At 38.4% G+C, this 23,384-nt stretch overlaps 2 protein-coding genes across 8 annotated transcripts in view; one reads left to right on the top strand and one right to left on the bottom strand.

Annotated features, from left to right (window-relative positions):
* The window catches only part of SLC30A7 (solute carrier family 30 member 7), a 90,619-nt gene that overhangs the window by 9,610 nt on the left and 57,625 nt on the right, over positions 1-23,384 (bottom strand). Inside the window, exons 9-10 of the mRNA XM_042953075.1 lie at positions 15,331-15,421; positions 2,816-2,965 (exon numbers count right to left, since the gene is read on the bottom strand). Coding sequence (XP_042809009.1) covers positions 2,816-2,965; positions 15,331-15,421 — 241 coding nt within the window. The remainder of the gene's footprint in view (positions 1-2,815; positions 2,966-15,330; positions 15,422-23,384) is intronic.
* The window catches only part of DPH5 (diphthamide biosynthesis 5), a 92,906-nt gene that overhangs the window by 58,812 nt on the left and 10,710 nt on the right, over positions 1-23,384 (top strand). The window contains exon 8 of one of the 7 annotated variants that reach the window (XM_042953086.1): positions 5,724-6,517. The exons of 5 other annotated variants lie outside the window; for them this stretch is intronic. The gene's annotated coding sequence lies outside the window, so the exon portion shown is untranslated. Of the gene's footprint in view, positions 1-4,204; positions 5,030-5,723; positions 6,518-23,384 lie in introns of those variants that run through there. One more of the 7 variants, XM_042953085.1, reaches the window with a different exon arrangement.

Below are 23,384 nucleotides of genomic sequence, written 5' to 3'. Positions count from 1 at the left end.
CAAACAACTGTAAAATAATTAAAGGATGGAATGAAACATCAGTAGGGTGACCCCCGCTCCCCTCTAGAAAAAACGTGTTGAACCATCTTCACTGCAAATCCCTGGTCTCTGCTGAGCGTGGAACAGAGTGGCTTGACCCTGGCTGATGAAAAGGCTTAAAATATTTTTCAGAGCTTAAAAATTTCAAAACCCAAATACAGTCTCCAAAACCAAAGAAGCAGCTGAATAAACTTTCAGCTTCAGCCATTTGAAAAGCCAAGATTTCCAGGGTTACCAGAAGAACGTCCTCCACCTACTTCAGTTACAACTTCAGCAGTTCCTAAGCACAGACACAGCTGCTTGTGCATTTCTAAACCTAGAAGTGGCATTTCCTTTGCAGAGGGAAAACCGTGACTAAGCGCCCAAGTCATAAGAAGAGTACAGTGTGTCCTACAGGTCAACAGAGGCTTATACAATGGGGGTGGAAGGACATGGTAGAACCAGAAGAAAAAGGTAAAGGAGAGAATGATGATCTAGAAATAACAGGGGAAGAGCAAAGTTATTGCTAGCCACATTCTCCTTTGGCCTCTAACACAGGAAGGAGGTGGGAGAAGGATTCAGACGTACTGTGAAGGTCTTGCACACTTCATTATGACATGAAAGCCATAATGATACAGACTTATTATAGTGTCTGTTAAGAAAAGACACGTAGTTCTTCAGATCCCAGAGTAAGTGGTACCAGCAGACTGTTTTATACTAGAGTAAGTCTTGCTGTTGCCTATACATAAAATTATGTCATTACTTATCCCCCAAGGAACATTAACATACATTTCTCATTATTAGAGAAATCATTTCATTTCTTTTCCTATTTTTTTTGAGATGTCATTTAATTTGTACTAAGGTCCTGAACTTAACTAAACTGCATATTATGTTCTGTTGTCCATGTCTGAAGATAATGATGTTTCTCTCCCTCTCTTCCTTTTTCTCTCCCTCTTTCCCTTTCTGTGTGTGTGTGTGTGTGTGTGTGTGTGTGTCTGTATATATCATGACCGTATTTTTGTGCTGTGGTTAAAAAGACCAATGAGAACCCAACCATACTTTTTCCATACTTAGCATATGTAAAGACAGTTTTGTTCAAATACAATTTTAAGAATTTGTTTATTCAACAAATTTATTATACATGTACATTTTTCTAAGTATTGGGAATGCAAAATCATGATGTCTGGAAGGAACCTGAAGATAAATATGTATTATCACAGGATAAAGTAATGCTGCTTGGAGGGGTTTTTAGGCTTCAGAGGGAAAGTAACAATTGAAATGGACCTTTAGATTAGAGTACAATTTGTCCCACACAGGAAAGTAAATAGTCTGGAGGGATATGAAGTACATGGGAATGAAGAACAGGAGGCTTGAAAACTGAATGGGGCTGTGCTGAAGTTTGGGTTTTATCCTGGTGGCAATGAGGGGTCTCTAAAGTTTTTATTTTTTAATTTTTATTTTGAAAAACTTTAAGATCAAAAGAATAGTATGATAAATACCTATCTACCCATCGCCTACATTCACCAGTCGCTAACATTCTGCCACATTTCCTTTATTTCTCTAAAAGGAATCTTTTCACTTTTGCTGAACCATTTGAAAATCAGACATCCTGACCCTTTGCCGCTAAATCCTTCAGCATGTATCTGCTCAGAATGGGAACTTTCTTTGATAACCACAATATCATTATCACACCCAAGAAATCTAACACCTACACAATTATTATGAACTATTATGCAGTCCATATTCGGATTTCCCAATCACCCAATAATTTCCTCTGTGCCTGTTTTTTTATTTCCAATCCAAGATTCAACCAAGGATTATGCATTGCATTTAATTGTGAAGTCTCTAATTTAGCATAATCCCCTAGTAGTTATTTTCCCCCTTTCTTGACACTGACAGTTGGTAACAATGCAGGCTAACAGTCTTGTAGAAGTTTCTACAAGCTGGGATTGTCTGATTGTTTGCTAGTGATTAGATTCATGTTAACCATCTCTGGCAAGAATACCACACAGGTGGTGTTATAGGCTTCTCACTGCTTCACACCAGGAGGCATGTGCCAGTTTTAAAGCACACAGTTTCAAGGCATGGAAACAGTTCCTCACTAGATCTATGTGCTAGATAATTTTGGCAGCAGTGTCAACATCTAGATTATTTTGCCAAACGTTTCCAGCAAACTGGAGTGAGAGAAGAATTTCTATTTTCTCACTCTCTCCTTAGATGTTCTTATTCTCCCAATAGATAAGAGAAGAACACAGCAATCACTCCTCCAATGGTTATTGGTCACATGACTATGTCAACCCACGATGGCTTAAGCATTAATATAATGAAATAATTTGGTTGCAGGCATGCATTGACTAATTTGTGAACCCAAACACAACAGCATATTAAGCTTTTACATCAACACAGAACTATGGCTTTGCTATCATACAAAACCGTTAACACAGTCTACTTTTAGCTAAAGCCACTGACAAGGCATTATTCTTATTCCAAATGCTATTTTAGTTCCTGGCTTTAAAAAGCATTTAATATGCCTTGTAAGGAGTATACAATAAAGGAGGATCTACTTTTTCTTAAAAGAATTCAAATTAGTGCAATAATGAGTAAATAGGAATATCTTCCTTAAGAGTATTAACTAAAATTAGAATCCCAAATTTGACAGTATGAGTGAAAAAAGTACCTTTATGCTTTCCTCATAGTATAGGATAGATATAAGTATTTACTCTGTTAAATAGTAAATATTTTTTAAACTAGTAGATAAATTCAAAGATCCTTAAGAAGTTAATAAAAGAAGTCATACCTGAGTAAAAATGTTATGTGTTTGGCTTAAAATCCACCTGGCATCAGCATCAGGTGCTACTACTAATTTCAACGTCCCAACGTAAACATCAGAACATAAGGTCCAGAAGTGCTGTTCTTGTAAACTGTAAACTCCTTGTAACTGCTGCACCTGAAATATAAAGGACAGATATTAGCATCGTAATCAAGCACAAGGGCCCCCTTATTTTATTATGTATGCTATTTTATAATTATTATATGCAACAGTTCAGTACACTCTTACTTAAATTATTAACCATAATATTATCATATTATTACGTGGCATTTCAGTAAACATGGATTCTATTCTCTGGTTCAAAAACGGGGTTGGAGAGGGGTGCTTGGGTGGCTCAGTTGTTAAAGGTCCGACTTTGGCTCAGGTCATGATTTCACAGTTCGTGGGTTCGAACCCCACGTCGGGCTCTGTGTTGACAGCTCAGAGCCTGGAGCCTGCTTTGGATTCTGTGTCTGCCTCTGTCTCTATCCCTCCCCTGCTCACACTCTGTCTCTGTCTCTCTCAATAATAAATAAACATTAAAAATAATGTAAAAAGGGGCTGGAGATATTTGAATTAACTAGCAAATACCTATTGGGTACTCATTATGTGCTGTGGCAGGTGTTTGGGAAATATGAATGAAGCCCTATCAAAATATGTAGGGTACAGCTAACAGAGCACCTAGATGGACATTTACATTTTCAAATACATTGATCAGAGAACACAAATGAGCTAAAAACCTAGAATAACAAAGTGAACTCCACAAAATTGGAAGGAAGGAAATAAAGGACAGAAATTAATGAACCAGAGATTTAGAAACTGTTAGAAATCACAATATCAAAAAAGTAGCTCTTTGCAAGATTAGTGAAGTAGAGAAGTCAGTATTTCTTAAAGGGGGCATATTTTGGACAGGACAGTTCTTCACTGTACCAGAAACTACAAGACCTTTGCATCCCCAAGCCCCCAAGGAGCTAAATGCCAACACAAACCCTTCTCTGAATCATGTGATAACAAAAAAGAGAGAGAAGTTGCTAAGTTTTTCCAATGGCTCCGTAAGGTTGTCCTTAAGCTGACAACCATTGGGAAGACAACCTCTGATGGAGGTTTAAAAAAAAAAAAAAAAAAAAAAAAAGAATGAAAAGGGAAACCAACTACACACAACAGATTTTAAAAGTTGAATCCAAACACTTCTCACCATCTCCACTGCTATCAGCCTAGCTGAAGACAGCATTATCTCAAGTCTGGATTATATCTCAAGTATATCTCAGTTATATATCTCAAGTATTATTATCTCAAGTATAATTATAATAATAATAAAATATTTTAATAACTGCTGTATTTCTATTCTTGCACCTCTTCCATCTATTCTCATCACAGTAGCCCGAGTGCGATCCTGTTAGTTTGGATCAGATGCTGCCACTTGCCTGTTCAAAATCCTCCAAGGACTTCCCATCTTATGCTGAACGAAGACCAATGTTTTCACGATGGCTTACACGGACCCGTGTCACATGGCCCCCCCTTTACCTGACCACCTCATCTCCTATTGCCCCGGCCTTGCTCCTTCTTCCCCAGCTAAACCAGCGTCCTCACCACTGGTTGAAAAGTCTGGCACACTCCCACCTCCGGGTGTTTGCTGTTCCCTCTGCCTGCAGTGTACCTCCCTTCCTGATTTCTACTCGCTCGACTATGTATGGGTTTTTAGGCAAATGTCATCTCAGTAAGTTACTGTAACTCTGTGCTCTGGGTCTTCTGTTACATTATCTAAAATAATGTTTTCACTTTCATGTTTCTCTGCTTTTTTTTTTTTTTTTTTTTTTACTTTTTAGAGCATATTGTCACATATTGCATTACTCCTTTATGTTATTTATAATTTTTATAGCCTGAACTTAATTCTCATGTAGTTAAACTTAAGCTCAATAAGAGCAAGGATGTATTTTTGTTTTTTTATGTTTTGTATCCTTAGCACCTAAAAACAATTCCTGCCCCAAGTAAGTTGCTCAGTAAATTGTGTGTGTGTCTATGTGTGTGTATAATATATATACATAAACACACACAAAATAAAAACATGATTTTGAAAACCTAAATAAAATGGATACGTTTTTGGAAATACGGCATGTAATTTTGGAAATTACAGCATTTTGGAAAATGCTGTAATATGAGAAAAAAAGTAAATGTGGGAAAGGACCATTAAAAATTGAATATGTAGGGGTTAATATACAAAATATAAAAATAACTCATACAACTCAATAGCAAAAAGGCAAACTCTCTGATTAAAAAATGGACAGGGGTGCCTGAGTGGCTTAGTCAGTTAAGCATCCGGCTTTGGCTCTGGTCATGATCTTGCAGTTCGTGAGTTCAAGCCCCATGTTGGACTCTGTGCTGACAGCTCAGAGCCTGAACTGTGGGATTCTGTGTCTCCCTCTCTCTCTGCCCCTTCCCCACTCATGCTCTGTCAATCTCTCAAAAATAAATAAACATTAAAAAAAAAATGGACAGAGGATTAGAATAGACATTTTTCCAGAGAAGACATACATATGACCAACAGATAGGTAAAAAGGAGCTCAACTCATTAATCACTAGGGAAATGCAAATCAAAACCACACTGAATTACCACCTTACACCTGTTAGAATGCCTATTACCAAAAAGACAAGATCCTTTTCAATTCTGAGATTCTCTGATTTTTAAGTAATCCATTTGGGATGTTAATTAAGAAAAAGTGGAACTTAGATCTATCAAAAATATTCATTTTTATCAGAATTTGATGAATGTAGGCATTATTTTCTATAAACTCCAAGACAGTTGGTAGGAAATTTGAGACACTACCCACCATGCCCTTTTTAAAAACTGCTTTTACTGGGAAAAGAGGTCAAGGTGGACTTTTTCTTCCTCTTTCAGGACTCTGATGATGTAGTGGCTAGAACCTGATTATCACCCTACATTTTTCTAAATGGCATCCTCAGCGGATATACTGTGAGTGAAATAACCAACTGAATAGATTTCTTCTACCTCTAAGAAAGCAAGTAGTCTTGTAGTAAGACTAAGGAATGATTCCTATACAAACTGACTTTAACTCTCCTCATATTAAAAAATACAGGGAAACTGTAGTTACAGATGAAAATCTGTGTTGCTTTTCCTATTCTGATGGTGTGGTAGAACAGAAAGGGCATGAGCTTTGGAGTCAGATGGATAAGGAGTAGAATGCTGGTTCAGCCACTAGCATTTGTGACCTTGGATGAGTTACTTAAATTCTCTGAGCCTCAATTTTACCTATGCAAAGGACGATAAAACTTACCCTGTATAAATATGGTGAAGACCAGAAACAATATATGTAAAATACTTAGTACAAGAACCAGCTTTATAGTAAACATTCAATAAATTGCTCCCTTCTCTTCCATAATTATGATGACTATCCTACCTTACAATCATAACCACAAATGTCAAAATGGGCAACACTTCACTTTCCCTCCTTCAAAAAAACCCCCCTTTTACACCTTCTTCTTTTTTCCTCTGGCTTTCTAAGCTTTTTTGTTTGATTACACTGCCTTATAAATCATAAAGAAAATAAAAGTACATAGAAAATCCCTTATCCTATACCACCAAATCTACCAGTTGACCCTCATCTATGTCAGCACATTTTTTTTTTAAGTTTATTTATTTATTTTGAGAAAGAGAAAGACAGCATATGAGCAGGGGAGGGGCAGAGAGAGAGAATCCCAAGCAGGCCCCACACTGCCAGGGCACAGCCCGACACGGGGCTTGAACCCAGGAACCATGAGATCATGACCTGAGCCAAAGTCAATGCTTAACTGACTGAACCCTATGTCAGCACTTTCTGCCCCCCCCCCCCCCCCATCCAGGGATACAGTACCCCTGGCTTCCTTCTACACTGAATTCCCCCATAGGGCTTTCAGTTCTATCCTTTTTCTTCTTAAGAACTTCATTCTTTCAATAACCACCTTTACTGCCATACCATCGATTTCTTCCTCTAGGATGGCCCATTCCTATCAATAACAAACATGCTCCTGAACTACGCTGTGTAATACAGAAATAACTACACACATGTGCCTGTTTAACTACATGAGAATTAAAATACATTAACAAAGTCAGTTGTGCTAGCCATACTTCAAGTGCTCAATAGCCACATGCTGTTTCTGATCTCTGTACTGGATGGTGCAGATTATACAATATTTCCATTACTGGGGAAAGTTCTATGGGACAGCACTGTTCTAAAATATCTTATTTTAAAAACTGACACTGCCTGATACTACATCCATACCAGGCTGTCACCTCATTTCTTTGCTCCTTTTATTTTTTTTATTTTTTTTTTTTTTTTTTATTTTTTAATATATGAAATTTACTGTCAAATTGGTTTCCATACAACACCCAGTGCTCATCCCAAAAGGTGCCACCCCTCCTCAATACCCATCACCCACCCTGTCCTCCCTCCCACCCTGCCCTCCCTCCCACCCCCCATCAACCCTCAGTTTGTTCTCAGTTTTTTAACAGTCTCTAATGCTTTGGCTCTCTCCCACTCTAACCTCTTTTTTTTTTTTTTTTTTTTTTTTTTCCTTCCCCTCCCCCATGGGTTTCTGTTATGTTTCTCAGGATCCACATAAGAGTGAAACCATATGGTATCTGTCTTTCTCTGTATGGCTTATTTCACTTAGCATCACACTCTCCAGTTCCATCCATGTTGCTACAAAAGGCCATATTTCATTTTTTCTCATTGCCACGTAGTATTCCATTGTGTATATAAACCACAGTTTCTTTATCCATTCATCAGTTGATGGACATTTAGGCTCTTTCCATAATTTGGCTATTGTTGAGAGTGCCGCTATAAACATTGGGGTACAGGTGCCCCTATGCATCAGTACTCCTGTATCCCTTGGATAAATTCCTAGCAGTGCTATTGCTGGGTCATAGGGTAGGTCTATTTTTAATTTTCTGAGGAACCTCCACACTGCTTTCCAGAGCGGCTGCACCAATTTGCATTCCCACCAACAGTGCAAGAGGGTTCCCGTTTCTCCACATCCTCGCCAGCATCTATAGTCTCCTGATTTCTTCATTTTGGCCACTCTGACTGGCGTGAGGTGGTATCTGAGTGTGGTTTTGATTTGTATTTCCCTGATAAGGAGCGACGTTGAACATCTTTTCATGTGCCTGTTGGCCATCCGGATGTCTTCTTTAGAGAAGTGTCTATTCATGTTTTCTGCCCATTTCTTCACTGGGTTATTTGTTTTTCGGGTGTGGAGTTTGATGAGCTCTTTATAGATTTTGGATACTAGCCCTTTGTCCGATGTGTCATTTGCAAATATCTTTTCCCATTCCGTTGGTTGCCTTTTAGTTTTGTTGGTTGTTTCCTTTGCTGTGCAGAAGCTTTTTATCTTCATAAGGTCCCAGTAATTCACTTTTGCTTTTAATTCCCTTGCCTTTGGGGATGTGCCGAGTAAGAGATTGCTACGGCTGAGGTCAGAGAGGTCTTTTCCTGCTTTCTCCTCTAAGGTTTTGATGGTTTCCTGTCTCACATTCAGGTCCTTTATCCATTTTGAGTTTATTTTTGTGAATGGTGTGAGAAAGTGGTCTAGTTTCAACCTTCTGCATGTTGCTGTCCAGTTCTCCCAGCACCATTTGTTAAAGAGACTGTCTTTTTTCCATTGGATGTTCTTTCCTGCTTTGTCAAAGATGAGTTGGCCATACGTTTGTGGGTCTAGTTCTGGGGTTTCTATTCTATTCCATTGGTCTATGTGTCTGTTTTTATGCCAATACCATGCTGTCTTGATGATGACAGCTTTGTAGTAGAGGCTAAAGTCTGGGATTGTGATGCCTCCTGCTTTGGTCTTCTTCTTCAAAATTACTTTGGCTATTCGGGGCCTTTTGTGGTTCCATATGAATTTTAGGATTGCTTGTTCTAGTTTCGAGAAGAATGCTGGTGCAATTTTGATTGGGATTGCATTGAATGTGTAGATAGCTTTGGGTAGTATTGACATTTTGACAATATTTATTCTTCCAATCCATGAGCAGGGAATGTCTTTCCATTTCTTTATATCTTCTTCAATTACCTGCATAAGCTTTCTATAGTTTTCAGCATACAGATCTTTTACATCTTTGGTTAGATTTATTCCTAGGTATTTTATGCTTCTTGGTGCAATTGTGAATGGGATCAGTTTCTTCATTTGTCTTTCTGTTGCTTCATTGTTAGTGTATAAGAATGCAACTGATTTCTGCACATTGATTTTGTATCCTGCAACTTTGCTGAATTCATGTATCAGTTCTAGCAGACTTTTGGTGGAGTCTATCGGATTTTCCATGTATAATATCATGTCATCTGCAAAAAGCGAAAGCTTGACTTCATCTTTGCCAATTTTGATGCCTTTGATTTCCTTTTGTTGTCTGATTGCTGATGCTAGAACTTCCAGCACTATATTAAAGAGCAGCGGTGACAGTGGGCATCCCTGTCGTGTTCCTGATCTCAGGGAAAAAGCTCTCAGTTTTTCCCCGTTGAGGATGATGTTAGCTGTGGGCTTTTCATAAATGGCCTTTATGATCTTTAAGTATGTTCCTTCTATCCCGACTTTCTCAAGGGTTTTTATTAAGAAAGGGTGCTGGATTTTGTCAAAGGCCTTTTCTGCATCGATTGACAGGATCATATGGTTCTTCTCTTTTTTTTTGTTAATGTGATGTGTCACGTTGATCGATTTGCGAATGTTGAACCAGCCCTGCATCCCAGGAATGAATCCCACTTGATCATGGTGAATAATTCTTTTTATATGCTGTTGAATTCGATTTGCTAGTATCTTATTAAGAATTTTTGCATCCATATTCATCAGGGATATTGGCCTGTAGTTCTCTTTTTTTACTGGGTCTCTGTCTGGTTTAGGAATCAAAGTAATACTGGCTTCATAGAATGAGTCTGGAAGTTTTCCTTCCCTTTCTATTTCTTGGAATAGCTTGAGAAGGATAGGTATTATCTCTGCTTTAAATGTCTGGTAGAACTCCCCTGGGAAGCCATCTGGTCCTGGACTCTTATTTGTTGGGAGATTTTTGATAACCGATTCAATTTCTTCGCTGGTTATGGGTCTGTTCAAGCTTTCTATTTCCTCCTGATTGAGTTTTGGAAGAGTGTGGGTATTTAGAAATTTGTCCATTTCTTCCAGGTTGTCCAATTTGCTGGCATATAATTTTTCATAGTATTCCCTGATAATTGTTTGTATCTCTGAGGGATTGGTTGTAATCATTCCATTTTCATTCATGATTTTATCTATTTGGGTCATCTCCCTTTTCTTTTTGAGAAGCCTGGCTAGAGGTTTGTCAATTTTGTTTATTTTTTCAAAAAACCAACTCTTGGTTTCGTTGATCTGCTCTACAGTTTTTTTAGATTCTATATTGTTTATTTCTGCTCTGATCTTTATGATTTCTCTTCTTCTGCTGGGTTTAGGCTGCCTTTGCTGTTCTGCTTCTATTTCCTTTACGTGTGCTGTTAGATTTTGTATTTGGGATTTTTCTTGTTTCTTGAGATAGGCCTGGATTGCAATGTATTTTCCTCTCAGGACTGCCTTCGCTGCATCCCAAAGCGTTTGGATTGTTGTATTTTCATTTTCGTTTGTTTCCATATATGTTTTAATTTCTTCTCTAATTGCCTGGTTGACCCACTCATTCGTTAGTAGGGTGTTCTTTAACCTCCATGCTTTTGGAGGTTTTCCAGACTTTTTCCTGTGGTTGATTTCAAGCTTCATAGCATTGTGGTCTGAAAGTATGCATGGTATAATTTCAATTCTTGTAAACTTATGAAGGGCTGTTTTGTGACCCAGTATATGATCTATCTTGGAGAATGTTCCATGTGCACTCGAGAAGAAAGTATATTCTGTTGCTTTGGGATGCAGAGTTCTAAATATATCTGTCAAGTCCATCTGATCCAATGTATCATTCAGGGCCCTTGTTTCTTTATTGACCGTGTGTCTAGATGATCTATCCATTTCTGTAAGTGGAGTGTTAAAGTCCCCTGCAATGACCACATTCTTATCAATAAGGTTGCTTATGTTTATGAGTAATTGTTTTATATATCTGGGGGCTCGGGTATTTGGTGCATAGACATTTATAATCGTTAGCTCTTCCTGGTGGATAGACCCTGTGATTATTATATAATGCCCTTCTTCATCTCTTGTTACAGCCTTTAATTTAAAGTCTAGTTTGTCTGATATAAGTATGGCTACTCCAGCTTTCTTTTGGCTTCCAGGAGCATGATAAATAGTTCTCCATCCCCTCACTCTCAATCTAAAGGTGTCCTCAGATCTAAAATGAGTCTCTTGTAGACAGCAAATAGATGGGTCTTGTTTTTTTATCCATTCTGATACCCTATGTCTTTTAGTTGGCGCATTTAATCCATTTACATTCAGTGTTATTATAGAAAGATAAGGGTTTAGAGTCATTGTGATGTCTGTATGTTTTATGCTTGTAGTGATGTCTCTGGTACTTTGTCTCACAGGATCCCCCTTAGGATCTCTTGTAGGGCTGGTTTCGTGGTGACAAATTCCTTCAGTTTTTGTTTGTTTGGGAAGACCTTTATCTCTCCTTCTATTCTAAATGACAGACTTGCTGGATAAAGGATTCTCGGCTGCATATTTTTGCTGTTTAGCACACTGTAGATATCGTGCCAAGCCTTTCTGGCCTGCCAAGTTTCAAAGGAGAGATCAGTCACGAGTCTTATAGGTCTCCCTTTATATGTGAGGGCACGTTTATCCCTTGCTGCTTTCAGAATTTTCTCTTTATCCTTGTATTTTGCCAGTTTCACTATGATATGTCGTGCAGAAGGTCGATTCAAGTTACGTCTGAAGGGAGTTCTCTGTGCCTCTTGGATTTCAATGCCTTTTTCCTTCCCCAGTTCAGGGAAGTTCTCAGCTATAATTTCTTCAAGTACCCCTTCAGCACCCTTCCCTCTCTCTTCCTCCTCTGGGATACCAATTATGCGTATATTATTTTTTTTTAGTGTATCACTTAGTTCTCTAATTTTCCCCTCATACTCCTGCATTTTTTTATCTCTCTTTCTCTCAGCTTCCTCTTTTTCCATAACTTTATCTTCTAGTTCACCTATTCTCTCCTCTGCCTCTTCAAGCCGAGCCATCGTGGATTCCATTTTGTTTTGCAATTCGTTTAAAGCGTTTTTCAACTCCTCGTGACTGTTCCTTAGTCCCTCGATCTTTGTGGCAAGAGATTCTCTGCTGTCCTGTATACTGTTTTCAAGCCCAGCGATTAATTTTATGACTATTATTCTAAATTCACTTTCTGTTATATTATTTAAATCCTTTTTGATCAGTTCATTAGCTGTTGTTATTTCCTGGAGATTCTTCTGAGGGGAATTCTTCCGTTTGGTCATTTTGGAGAGTCCCTGGCGTGGTGAGGACCTGCAGTGCACTTCCCCTGTGCTGTGGTGTATAACTGGAGTTAGTGGGCGGGGCCGCAGTCCGACCCGATGTCTGCCCCCAGCCCACTGCTGGGGCCACAGTCAGACTGGTGTGTGCCTTCTCTTCCCCTCTCCTAGGGGCGGGATTCACTGTGGGGTGGCGTGTCCCGTCTGGGCTACTTGCACACTGCCAGGCTTGTGTTGCTGGGGATCTGGCGTATTAGCTGGGGTGGGTAGGCAAGGTGCACGGGGGCTGGAGGGGCAGGCTTAGCTCACTTCTCCTTAGGTGATCCGCTTCAGGAGGAGCCCTGTGGCAGCGGGAGGGAGTCAGATCCGCTGCCGGAGGTTTGGCTCCGCAGAAGCACAGAGTTGGGTGTTTGCGCGGAGCGAGCAAGTTCCCTGGCAGGAACTGGTTCCCTTTGGGATTTTGGCTGGGGGATGGGCGGGGGAGATGGCGCTGGCGCCTTTGTTCCCCGCCAAGCTGAGCTCTGCCGTCCGGGGGCTCAGCAGCTCTCCCTCCCTTTGTCCTCCAGCCTTCCCGCTTTCCGAGCAGAGCTGTTAACTTATGACCTCCCAGACGCTAAGTCGCGCTTGCTGTCGGAACACAGTCTGTCCGGCCCCTCCGCTTTTGCCAGCCAGACTCGGGGGCTCTGCTTGGCCGGCGAGCCGCCCCTCCGCCCCGGCTCCCTCCCGCCAGTCCGTGGAGCGCGCACCGCCTCGCCGCCCTTCCTACCCTCTTCCGTGGGCCTCTAGTCTGCGCTTGGCTCCGGAGACTCCGTTCTGCTAATCCTCTGGCGGTTTTCTGGGTTCTTTAGGCAGGTGTAGGTGGAATCTAAGTGATCGGCAGGACGCGCTGTGAGCCCCGCGTCCTCCTACGCCGCCATCTTCCGGAACCTCTTTGCTCCTTTTAACAGCAGCACTTCTTTTTTTTTTTTTTTTTTTTTTACTTTTTAAATTTTTTTTTATTATTCTTTTTAAATTTTTATTTAGTTTATTTTTTTAATTTACATCCAAGTTAGTTAGCATATAGTGCAACAATGATTTCAGGAGTAGATTCCCTAGTGCCCCTTACCCATTTAGCCCATCCCCCGCCCCCAACCCCTCCATAACCCTCAGTTTGTTCTCCATATTTATGAGTCTCTTCTGTTTTGTCCCCCTGTTTTTATATTATTTTTGTTTCCCTTCCCTTATGTTCATCTGTTTTGTCTCTTAAAGTCCTCATATGAGTGAAGTCATATGATTTTTGTCTTTCTCTAATTTCACTTAGCATAATACCCTCCAGTTCCATCCATGCAACTGTAAATGGCAAGATTTCATTCTTTTTGATTGCTGAGTAATACTCCATTGTATATATATACCACCTCTTCTTTATCCATTCATCCATCGATGGACATTTGGGCTCTTTCCATACTTTGGCTATTGTTGATAGTGCTGCTACAAACACTGGGTTTTACAGCAACACTTCTTAAATAGTCTTAGCTACTATCCCTAATTTCCCCAATTCATTTTCTCCTTAATCTACTCAAATCATGCTCTCCTCCCCAAACTCTCTGAAACTGGTCTTATCAAGGTCATTAGCGATGTTCATGATGCCAGTCAATGGTAACTTCTCTGTTCCTACCCTGCTTGCCCCTCAGAAAGATTCAGGGCAGTTGATTACTGCTTCCTTCTTCAGTTCTGAGAGACTACACTCTTCTGGTTTTCCAGTTGCCTTACTAACCACTCCTTTTTCTGGCTTTCTACCGCCTGTGCTGTAAATCTGGAGGTGAGAGTAAAGCTAAAAAGAAGAGAGCTTAATTCTCCCAAGGTAATCTCATATAATCCTAATATTTTAAATATTCATATATTGATGTCTCAAAACTCTTTCTAGTCCTACCTAATCTGTCCCTGAACACCAGATCTGCATATCCAACCACTGCATTTATATTTCCCCTATACCAATAGTAGGTGCTTCAATTCTAACATATGCAGAATAGAACTCTTGATTTGGGGGATTTTCCATCCTCAAACCTGCATCAATACAACCTTAATCTTAACAAATGGTATCAGCATCTACCTAGCTGAGAGGCAATACTTTTTCTCCTCTCCACTAATATATAATCATCTCCGAAAATGTATCCCAAATATGTCCTTACCTCCATCTTCACTGCTACCTCTTTAGTCCTAGCCACTATTTCTCCCCACATAGATAACAACAGCCTCATCACTGGCTTTCTTTCTTTCATTCTCTCTAGAATTTGTTCTCCAGTAGCAAGCAGAATAATCTTTTAAAAACCTAAGTTTTAGGACACTGTACCTGCCTAAAAATTTTCTAATGCTTCCCACTGGATTAAAATTAAATCTAAACTTCTTGGTAAGACCAAAATCTCTGTATGATCTGGCCCCTACCATTCTCTGCAGCCTTTCCAGCCACTCATCCCTTTGTTGATTACACTCCAGCCACAGTGGCCTTTTCTTCTGTTCCTCACAACTCAAAATTAGTTCCAGCCACAGAACTTCTGCGCGAAGCATAAACTGTTCCTTTGCCTGAAACCCTCTCCTCCACAATTTTCATAAGGCTGGCTCCTTCATGTCATCAAGGTTTCGATTTCCTTGAATATAATTTTCTTAGTGAATCTAAGGTAACCATCCATGTCTACCACACTTTGTTTTATTTCTATTACAGTAACGTCATGGATATTTTCTTACTTCTCAAGGTATTTAGTGCCTGTTTTTCCCCACTAGACCGTACACTCTTCGAGAACAGAACACTGTCTGTCTTGCTTACTCTTACATCCTTAGTACCTTATTAGAATACCCGGCACAAAGTAGGAGCTCAAAAAATACAGGTTGAATAAATGCTTATATCATCTGCTATTCATACCTATATTTTAAAAGAACTGCTCAAATTCTAAACAAGGACAAGTTCTACCACATTTTCCTTAGTAAAGTTCAGTATTTTCCAATGATTTTATTCTGGTTTGTGTAAATAGCATTCATGGTCAGCATTCAATCTTGAAGAAATACTAAATTATATACATATGCTACCCATATTTGTAAAAGTTAAAAACCCTAACAGCTTGGAAACAACATAAAATTTAATGGCTTGGAAGCTCTGAAACTTACCCTCTGATAGCACTGAGGCAGAGTATTTTCCAACACTGGAGGGGTTCTCTGCATTAATATGCCAACAGATTCTCTTAAAAGAGGAATAACGCTAAAGAAAAGGAAGAAAACATTTATTAAATCCATTCTGACAATCCCATACTGCAAGAAAGTAATAATATACCTCCCTATACTAGAACATAGTAAGATTTATCAGAATAATATGAAGAAAAAAGAATCTAGTCATTGTTCTAAATTTGTCCTGTGATCGGTAAGTTATTATTAAAAATAAAAGAGCTAGATAAAATGCACTAACATACGAAACACTGAACTATACTACTGAATAGTATTGAAGCATTGAAAATCTAAACATAGGAGTCATTCAACTGCTATTTAAAGCATTATTTCAATTGACCAGAATCTTCCAATGTAATCTATAAAATATACAATGGCCAACTGGTCCTTATTTATCAAATATTACATGTATGTATCTGAATAGTATTGTAAGGAAAAATACAAAAAAATTAATATGGTATATTAGTCTGTTCATCCAATATTTTTACAGCCCAATTACATATCAATTACATATCTTTCATTACCAGTTATATATTTTCATTATTTAAAAAATAGAAGGGAGGGGTGCCTGGGTGGCTCAGTTAAGCATCTGACTCTGGCTCAGGTCATGATCTCACAGTTCGTGAGTTTGAGCCCTGCATCGGGCTCTGTGTGACAGCTCGGAGCCTGGAGCCTGCTTCAGATCCCATGTTTCCCTCTCTGTTCCTCCCTTGCTCGCACTCTGTCTCTTTCTCAAAAAAAAAATAAAATAAAATAATAATAATAATAATAATAAATAAATAAATACAGATTTTAAAAATTTAAATAAAATAAAATAAAAAGTAGAGAAACCTCGATATAACCACAGATGTAGTGCATCAGCACCTTTAGTGACAGGGTCTGAATGTCTGTGTGTATTGCTGTAGCCAGTCCTCCACCAGTATTTGGAAATCACTACTTTAAGCTCTTTGGATGGTTAAATGTCCACAAAACAACTAACAGTACAATGATGAGGGTGACTCTACTGCAGTAGTTCTCTTAACTATCTAGACATCAAATTCACCTTAGAGTCTTATTTGTTTTCATTTCTGACAGATTAAATCAGAATCTTTGAAGGGAAGTCAAGGCATCTGTTCTCATTTGTTTACTATTTTTAAAAGTTTTTATTTATTTATCTTGAGGGGGAGAGAGAGAGAGAGACAGCACAAAGAGGGGAGGGGCAGAGAGAGGAGAGAGGAGAATCCCAAGTAGGCTCCATGCTATCAGTGCGGAGCCGGATACGGAGCTCAAACTCACAAACTGTGAGATCATGAGCTGAGTCGATACCAAGAGGTGGACACTCAACCAACTGAGCCACCCAGGTATTCCACGGCATATGTTTTTAAAAAGCTCTCCACATGATTCCAGTGGGTCAGGGTGGCCAGGCACAGCTCTACTGCTTGAAGCAGACTGAGAGGAGGTCAGAAAAAGCTTCATTGCGCTAATAACTTAAGCCAGTGCTCTCTTTTAAATGTGGACAATCTCAAAATTTCCAAAGTAAAATCCCTTCTAGTTACAGCTGTAGGAGACAGAGACAAAAGAAACATATATTTCAAGATAGGCAGAAGTTGAAATGTACCTTAAATATTAGTGATATTTCTTTTTTTTTTTTTAAGTTTTGTTTTTATTTAAGTAATCTCTACATCTGATGTGGTGCTTGAATTCACAACTCCAAAATCAAGAGTCATGTACTCCTCTGACTGAGCCAGCCAGGCACCCCCCAAAATTAGTGATGTTTCTGACAGGTGGAAAGGAAGAGGAGACATTCAAAGAACAAAGACAATGAGAACAGAGAGGATGCTTGTCTTCCTCACAATTCCCAAGGAGGCCTAGTAAAGTGCTGGTTCCAAAGTCAGCCCACAATAAATACTTGTTGGTTAAATCAATGATAGATAAGCAAATATTAGATGTTTTAGAATCTAGATTAAAGATAGGAAATGGGCAGAAGGAAGCAATTACGAGACTGTCCCCACACGTTAAGTGCACAGTGATAAGTACTTGGATAATGAAAGTAAGATAGGAACAGAGATAACTAGGAAAATTAAACAGATATGGAAAGAAATAACTGGTGTCTAACTGGATGTAGTGAAGAAATAGTGAAGTGACACCAAGGACAAGTCCAAAAGACAAAAAGCATGGAGGGAATGGCAGTAGTGAAGATGAAAACTCAGTGTAGACAGGAGGTTAAGTCACATTCAAGTGAAAATATTCTTTAGTCAGATTAAGAGCTAAGTACGAATAATTAGATGCCACCTTTAATTCCTTCTTCTCCCTTTAAACCCCCATGCTCTAAATCACTAAGTTCTCAAGATTTAACATCCTAAATCTCTCTTGCCTCCATCCTTGTCATTCTACTACACTTGTCTACAATAATCTCTACATCTTCACTTGGATTATTATAATAGCCTCCTAGCGGGCCATTTTTGCCTCTAGTCTTACTTCAAGTCCATTGTGATAAGCAGCTTCAAAGATGGATCCCAATGGCCCATGCCTCCCTACTATTCATGTTCTTGTGCAATCCCCTACTCTTGAGTGTGGGCTGGACCTAGTGACTTGAATACAGCACAACAAAAGTGGGACATGGCACTTCTAAAATCAGGTTAAAAGACTCTGGCTTCCATCTTGTTCGCCCTGCTCTCTTACGCTCTCACTTTGCTCACAGCTGTCATGTTGTGACCTGTTCTAAGGAAAAGCCCAAGTGACAAGCAACTGAGGGATGCCTCCTTGGAGGAACTGAGACCCTCAGTCCAATAGCCCAAAAGGAACTCAGTACTTTCAACAACCACTTCAGTGAGCTTAGAAGTGGATTCTCCCCCAAATGAACCTTAGAATGACTGTAGCCCTGGCTGACACCTTGCCTGCCATCTTGTGAGTGACTCTGAGCCAAGGATCCTCACTGACTATGACCAGGTTCCTGAACCAAAACTATAAGATAATGCCCATTATTTTAGCTACTAGGTTTTTTTTATTTGTTATGCATTCTTAGGTAACTAATATAACCACTCTTTTTAAAACTATTAGACTAATCTATCTAAAATCAGTATCTGACCCTATTATCCCTTCCCCATTAAAAAGAAATCCCTTAAAAGCTTCCCCACTGCCTAGGGGATTAAATGTAAGCTCTTCAACATGGTATATTTTTGGATCTGCCCTGCCTAGCTTCACATCCTATCAATCCTTGCTTCACATTTTAAGCCCTCAAACCAAACATACTTGCACTTTACTTTTAGCTGTTTCTTCTTTTCATGCTTTACTCATGCTGTCACTTCTGCCTAGAGTGTCCCTAAACTGCCTTGTAGTCTGGCTTCTATTCCTTCTCTAAAATCTCAAGTGTCACCCCTTCTAGGGTATATTTCCTGATCCCAAACTGTTCTTCTCTCAACTGTACAAAATGTCCTTTCTGTGCTCCTTAAAAAAAAAAAAAAAAAATCTGTGCTACCTATGGCAACGTTAGAGCAACTACAAGTGGGGTTAAGGGTTTTTACAGCAAAAGAATATTGGTTATTCCTTCATGTAACCTGAAGAGCAGTGTCTGTTTCTATCTACTGTGCTGTTATTATTATACAGGTGAGGATGCCCTGGGTTTATAAAAAAGGCAAAGAAAAACATGTTGGTAGACTCACAGGCTACAATTCAACCATTATCACATTTTTCTTTCCCCTCTCCATCATTTCTCAAGAAAAAGAAAGGATCAGTCACAGAATATTTTTACAAACTAACTTACAATTTTTATGTTTTCCTACTTTCCTTACTGTACTTTTCAGAAAGTGAGGCACAAAAATGGTTCTGCTATAATGAAAGTTTGAGAAAAAAGGTTTTTTTTCCTATGTACCTCTTAGAACCACACAGAAAAATTTAGCTATTTTGATCATTTCTTCTTCAATCTTTATCCCAAGGAACTGCTAATAATGCCTAAAGATATTTCAGGTAGAAAATGGACTCATGATACTTGGGTTCTAATTCTGCTATTAAATAACTCTGGACAAATTGTATAGCCTTCCAGAGCACCAATTTTCTCATCTGTAAAATGAGGAAGTGGATTAAATATCTAGGCAATTCCTTCCATCTTCATTTTTCATTCCATAAGTCAAACTACAAGGAATACTAGTGCAAGAATATATTTGGAAATGAAAGAAAATGTTACATATATATGTATACATATATATACATCTGTATATATGTATATCAAGCATCACAAAATGAGGAGAGATCTACTTGGCAAACTGATTTACTCCTGCAAATGGATTTTATTAAGCAATCAATATGAATAAGCAACTATTGAACTATTTGGTATCATATTTCCTAGAACTAGATGGAATCTTACTCTAGATTTGGAAATGATGGTCTAGAACACCAAAGGAACTTGCTGAAGGACACAGCTAGTGAGTAGGAGAGCTAGAATAAAAAGACCAAGACTTTGGACTCCAAATTCAATTTTGAAAAGTTCAAGTCAACATTTATTATATGCCTACTATGAGCCAAGCATGTGCTAGGCACTGGCTTTATTTAAACGATAAATAATACACAATAGCTACTTTAATGGAATCCACAACTTTTGAAAAAGCCTATAGAGAGGTCACTGGAAATCAGGCAACACACACTCATTCAGGGCCCAGCATTTGGAAGAAGGTGCATATGAATGGAAAACAACTAGAGACGATGCCTGTATCCATTTTCATTTCCCATGAACGTTTGGTGAACAGTTTTCTTTATTAATGTGTTGGTAACTTACTTTTAAATATCCCTTTTAAAATAGAGAAAAATGGGCAAAAATAGAAAAGATTACAGACCTTACTGTAGCAGAAGGCAAACACTATGAGCAATGATATTATTAAACAGCAGATGTGAAACATCTTTTTGCAAATGACTTTTAAAATATAATGTTTTAGGGGGCGCCTGGGTGGCTCAGTCGGTTAAGGGTCCGACTTCGGCTCAGGTCATGATCTCACAGTTTGTGGGTTCGAGCCCCGTGTCGAGCTCCGTGCTGACAGCTCAGAGCCTGGAGCCTGCTTCAGATTCTGTGTCTCCCTTTCTCTCTGCCCTTTGCCTGCTCACACTCTGTCTCTCTCTCTCAAAAATAAACAAACATTAAAAAAAAATTTTTTTAAATATAATGTTTTAGAATACCTAGGCATAGTCTAGTTTTTCTAATTTTTGTGTTAGCTAAAACACAATAAGTAAGAGATGACTGAGTCTAATCTATAATAATCCTTGAAGAGATCAGCCTTAAAACCTTAAGGACATTTCCCCAACACAGTCTCTTAATAAGGCACCCAGAACAACCATCTACAAATTTATCCAAACCTTTGTTCAACTTTTTATGTCTATATTCCATGTATGTTGCTTCCCAAAGCCAGCTATGCCTTGCTATCACATTTGTTTAAAAAAGAAGGAGGAGGAGGAGGGGGGTGGGAAGGAAGGAAGGATGGATGGACTAGTATTTCCTCTTTTCTCATAAAATTAATTTATTCACATGTGGCTTAGTTTGAGGATTCTAGAACTGGTGAAGAAGTTCCATGATCACAGATAACACACTATTAGAATTAACAGGGAATTTAGAAACCATTTACTTTAACACTCAATTTAAGAATCATAATGCAAATAAACATTTAATAAAATTAATTTTAAAATAACTAAATAAAAGATATCAATGATATAAGGAAATAATACATAACAGCGGGGTTTTTTTTGGTAAGGGTCAATGAGGTGTTTACTGATTTTGCTACATTATAAGATTTGAAATGGCTGCCTGCTTCAGTAGAAATTTAATAAAATGTTTATATTCAACAGCAGCAAGCATTTCGCCAAAGCACATGGATGTGTCACACTAATTCTGTCTAACAGGAATTCTAAAATCATGTAAGGATTTCAGAGGTAACTAGAAGTAGGTAATGAAACTGTGGAAGAGGGAGAAAGGTACTTGCTAAACCTTTCAGCAATTCAGAACCAAGGTCAATTTCTGTAACAATTTCAAAGATCATAAAAATGTAAAAGAAACTTGCAGAAACTTTATTTTTGCTTTTTAAAATTGTGTTTAGCTCAGGAGTTTGCATCCATATTTTTCTGATTAACTACTGTAATGGGAAATCATAAAACAGATTTTAGCATGGATCTATCTACCCATAATGAAAGGATACTGGGAAAAAGACAAGCTTAGCAAATTCCTGACTGAGCTAACACTTAGAGCTTCATCCAAACCCAAAGAGGAAGCATTTGGAAACAATTAGAGGTTCACTTCTGGTTGACTAACTCAATTCTAACTTTAACAATGAAACACCATTTTCCTAACATATATAAAAGGCATGAGTCATTAGGTATATGAGTTTACCAGTAAAACAGGGTAATGGTTTTATTCTTCAAAAGCTGAAGGTAAATCAAGTTTATAATCATATAGTCATAAACATAAAATTAATGTGAAAGTTTAAATGCTGGCAGATTAAATAAGCAATAGTTATTACTCTTTATTGCCAGTAACTTTGCAAATGAAAATATACTCAAATCTTACTTTGGAAGCAGCTTTTAGTGAAAGTCTCACCATTTCAACAGTAAATTATCTAGCCATAATTATGAATAAGCCAAACAAAATAAAAGGGTATACATTATGAAAACTTCTGAAGAACAGACTAGTGATAATCATAATGCTTAGCAATAAAAAATTTCAGAGGGCTGAAACTATTACTTAGATCTGAGAATAAACACCTATAATAATAATTAAAACATAATTACTGATTCAACTTTTTGAATTGGCTTATGGGCTCAGTCCTTGGGCATATTATCAGGGGTTCTTATAATCTACAAACATAGAAAAAGATAGTTGCACTTTTTGAAGAACCCATACATTGGAAGGTCTGGTATTTGCCACACACTTGAAAATATTTACTGGACAAATAGCCAAAGAAAACTGACCCCAAATTGAAATGTACTCTATGTTTCGACACAGTAGTCCTATGGCAGGCTGTAAATATGCAGTCATATTTGCCTAAAAACAATTATTTCATACGGATGAACAATTACCTTAGTTAACCCAGAATTCCATAAGCCTAATATAGAAGAGATAATCCCAAACCACAGGGATTGTGGTGTACCTTATAATTATACAGAATTTCAAAACCTATGGCTTAAATCAATGCACATTTACAGAGTACCTACTTTACTCAATAACGGTGATAATAAGATACCCTAAAATATGCCTAGAACTCAGAGCCAAAGTCATGAAAAGGTCATCCTTTATTTCTTAAACTTCTGGAACTTAATTATAACACCTAATGCATCTGGTCTTTGGACCAAAAGCACTAGTAAATACTGCCAAATCAGTAAATAATTAGTAATGTCTTTGTTTAGACAACACCTAATAGTTTTTAAAGTCCTTTCGTAAATTTTTTCTAATTTGATCCTCACACCAGCCTTAAGTTAGTAACCTTAAGAAAAATATCCCATTTTGGAATAATCGAATGTCAGATGCAGAGATCACTCAGGCCAACTCTCTCATTTTACAGAAGAGGAAACCGGCTCAGAGACGTTAAGACAACTCGCTCTCTGTTACACACTGCGAAGAGGCAGAGCTGGATGTGCTGATTCTAACACTAACGCTCTCTGCACGGCACTGTGGTGCCTTATCATGATGAAGTCCTCCAGGGTCAGAGATCATGGCATGTTCTTTTTATTCCCAGTGCCCAGCACAGTACTTGGAATATAATAAGCACTGAACACATATCTGCTGAATGTTTAATGTGTTTAAAAATTTTAACCACTAGTGGAAGATAATAAGAATATAGAATAGCCCTTGTTTGATGTGACTTTCAACCCGTCAAAGTAATAGATAAATAGGAAAAGAATAAAGTTGCCCTCAACTTAGTTATTCCCCAGAAGAATTTCTATAAATAGAAGCAAAAGTTTCTTATTCTCTGTTCAAGTACAGGTGAGAAAGAATGACACTTCAGCAGGAGCAATCACCATTCCCAATTCTTGATTTGTAATTTCTT

The sequence above is a fragment of the Panthera leo genome, chromosome C1 (assembly GCF_018350215.1).
Source record: "Panthera leo isolate Ple1 chromosome C1, P.leo_Ple1_pat1.1, whole genome shotgun sequence".
In the NCBI taxonomy this organism is placed as follows: Eukaryota; Metazoa; Chordata; class Mammalia; order Carnivora; family Felidae; genus Panthera; species Panthera leo.
Note: the sequence above shows the minus strand (reverse complement) of the source record. Positions and strands in the feature narration are given on the sequence as shown.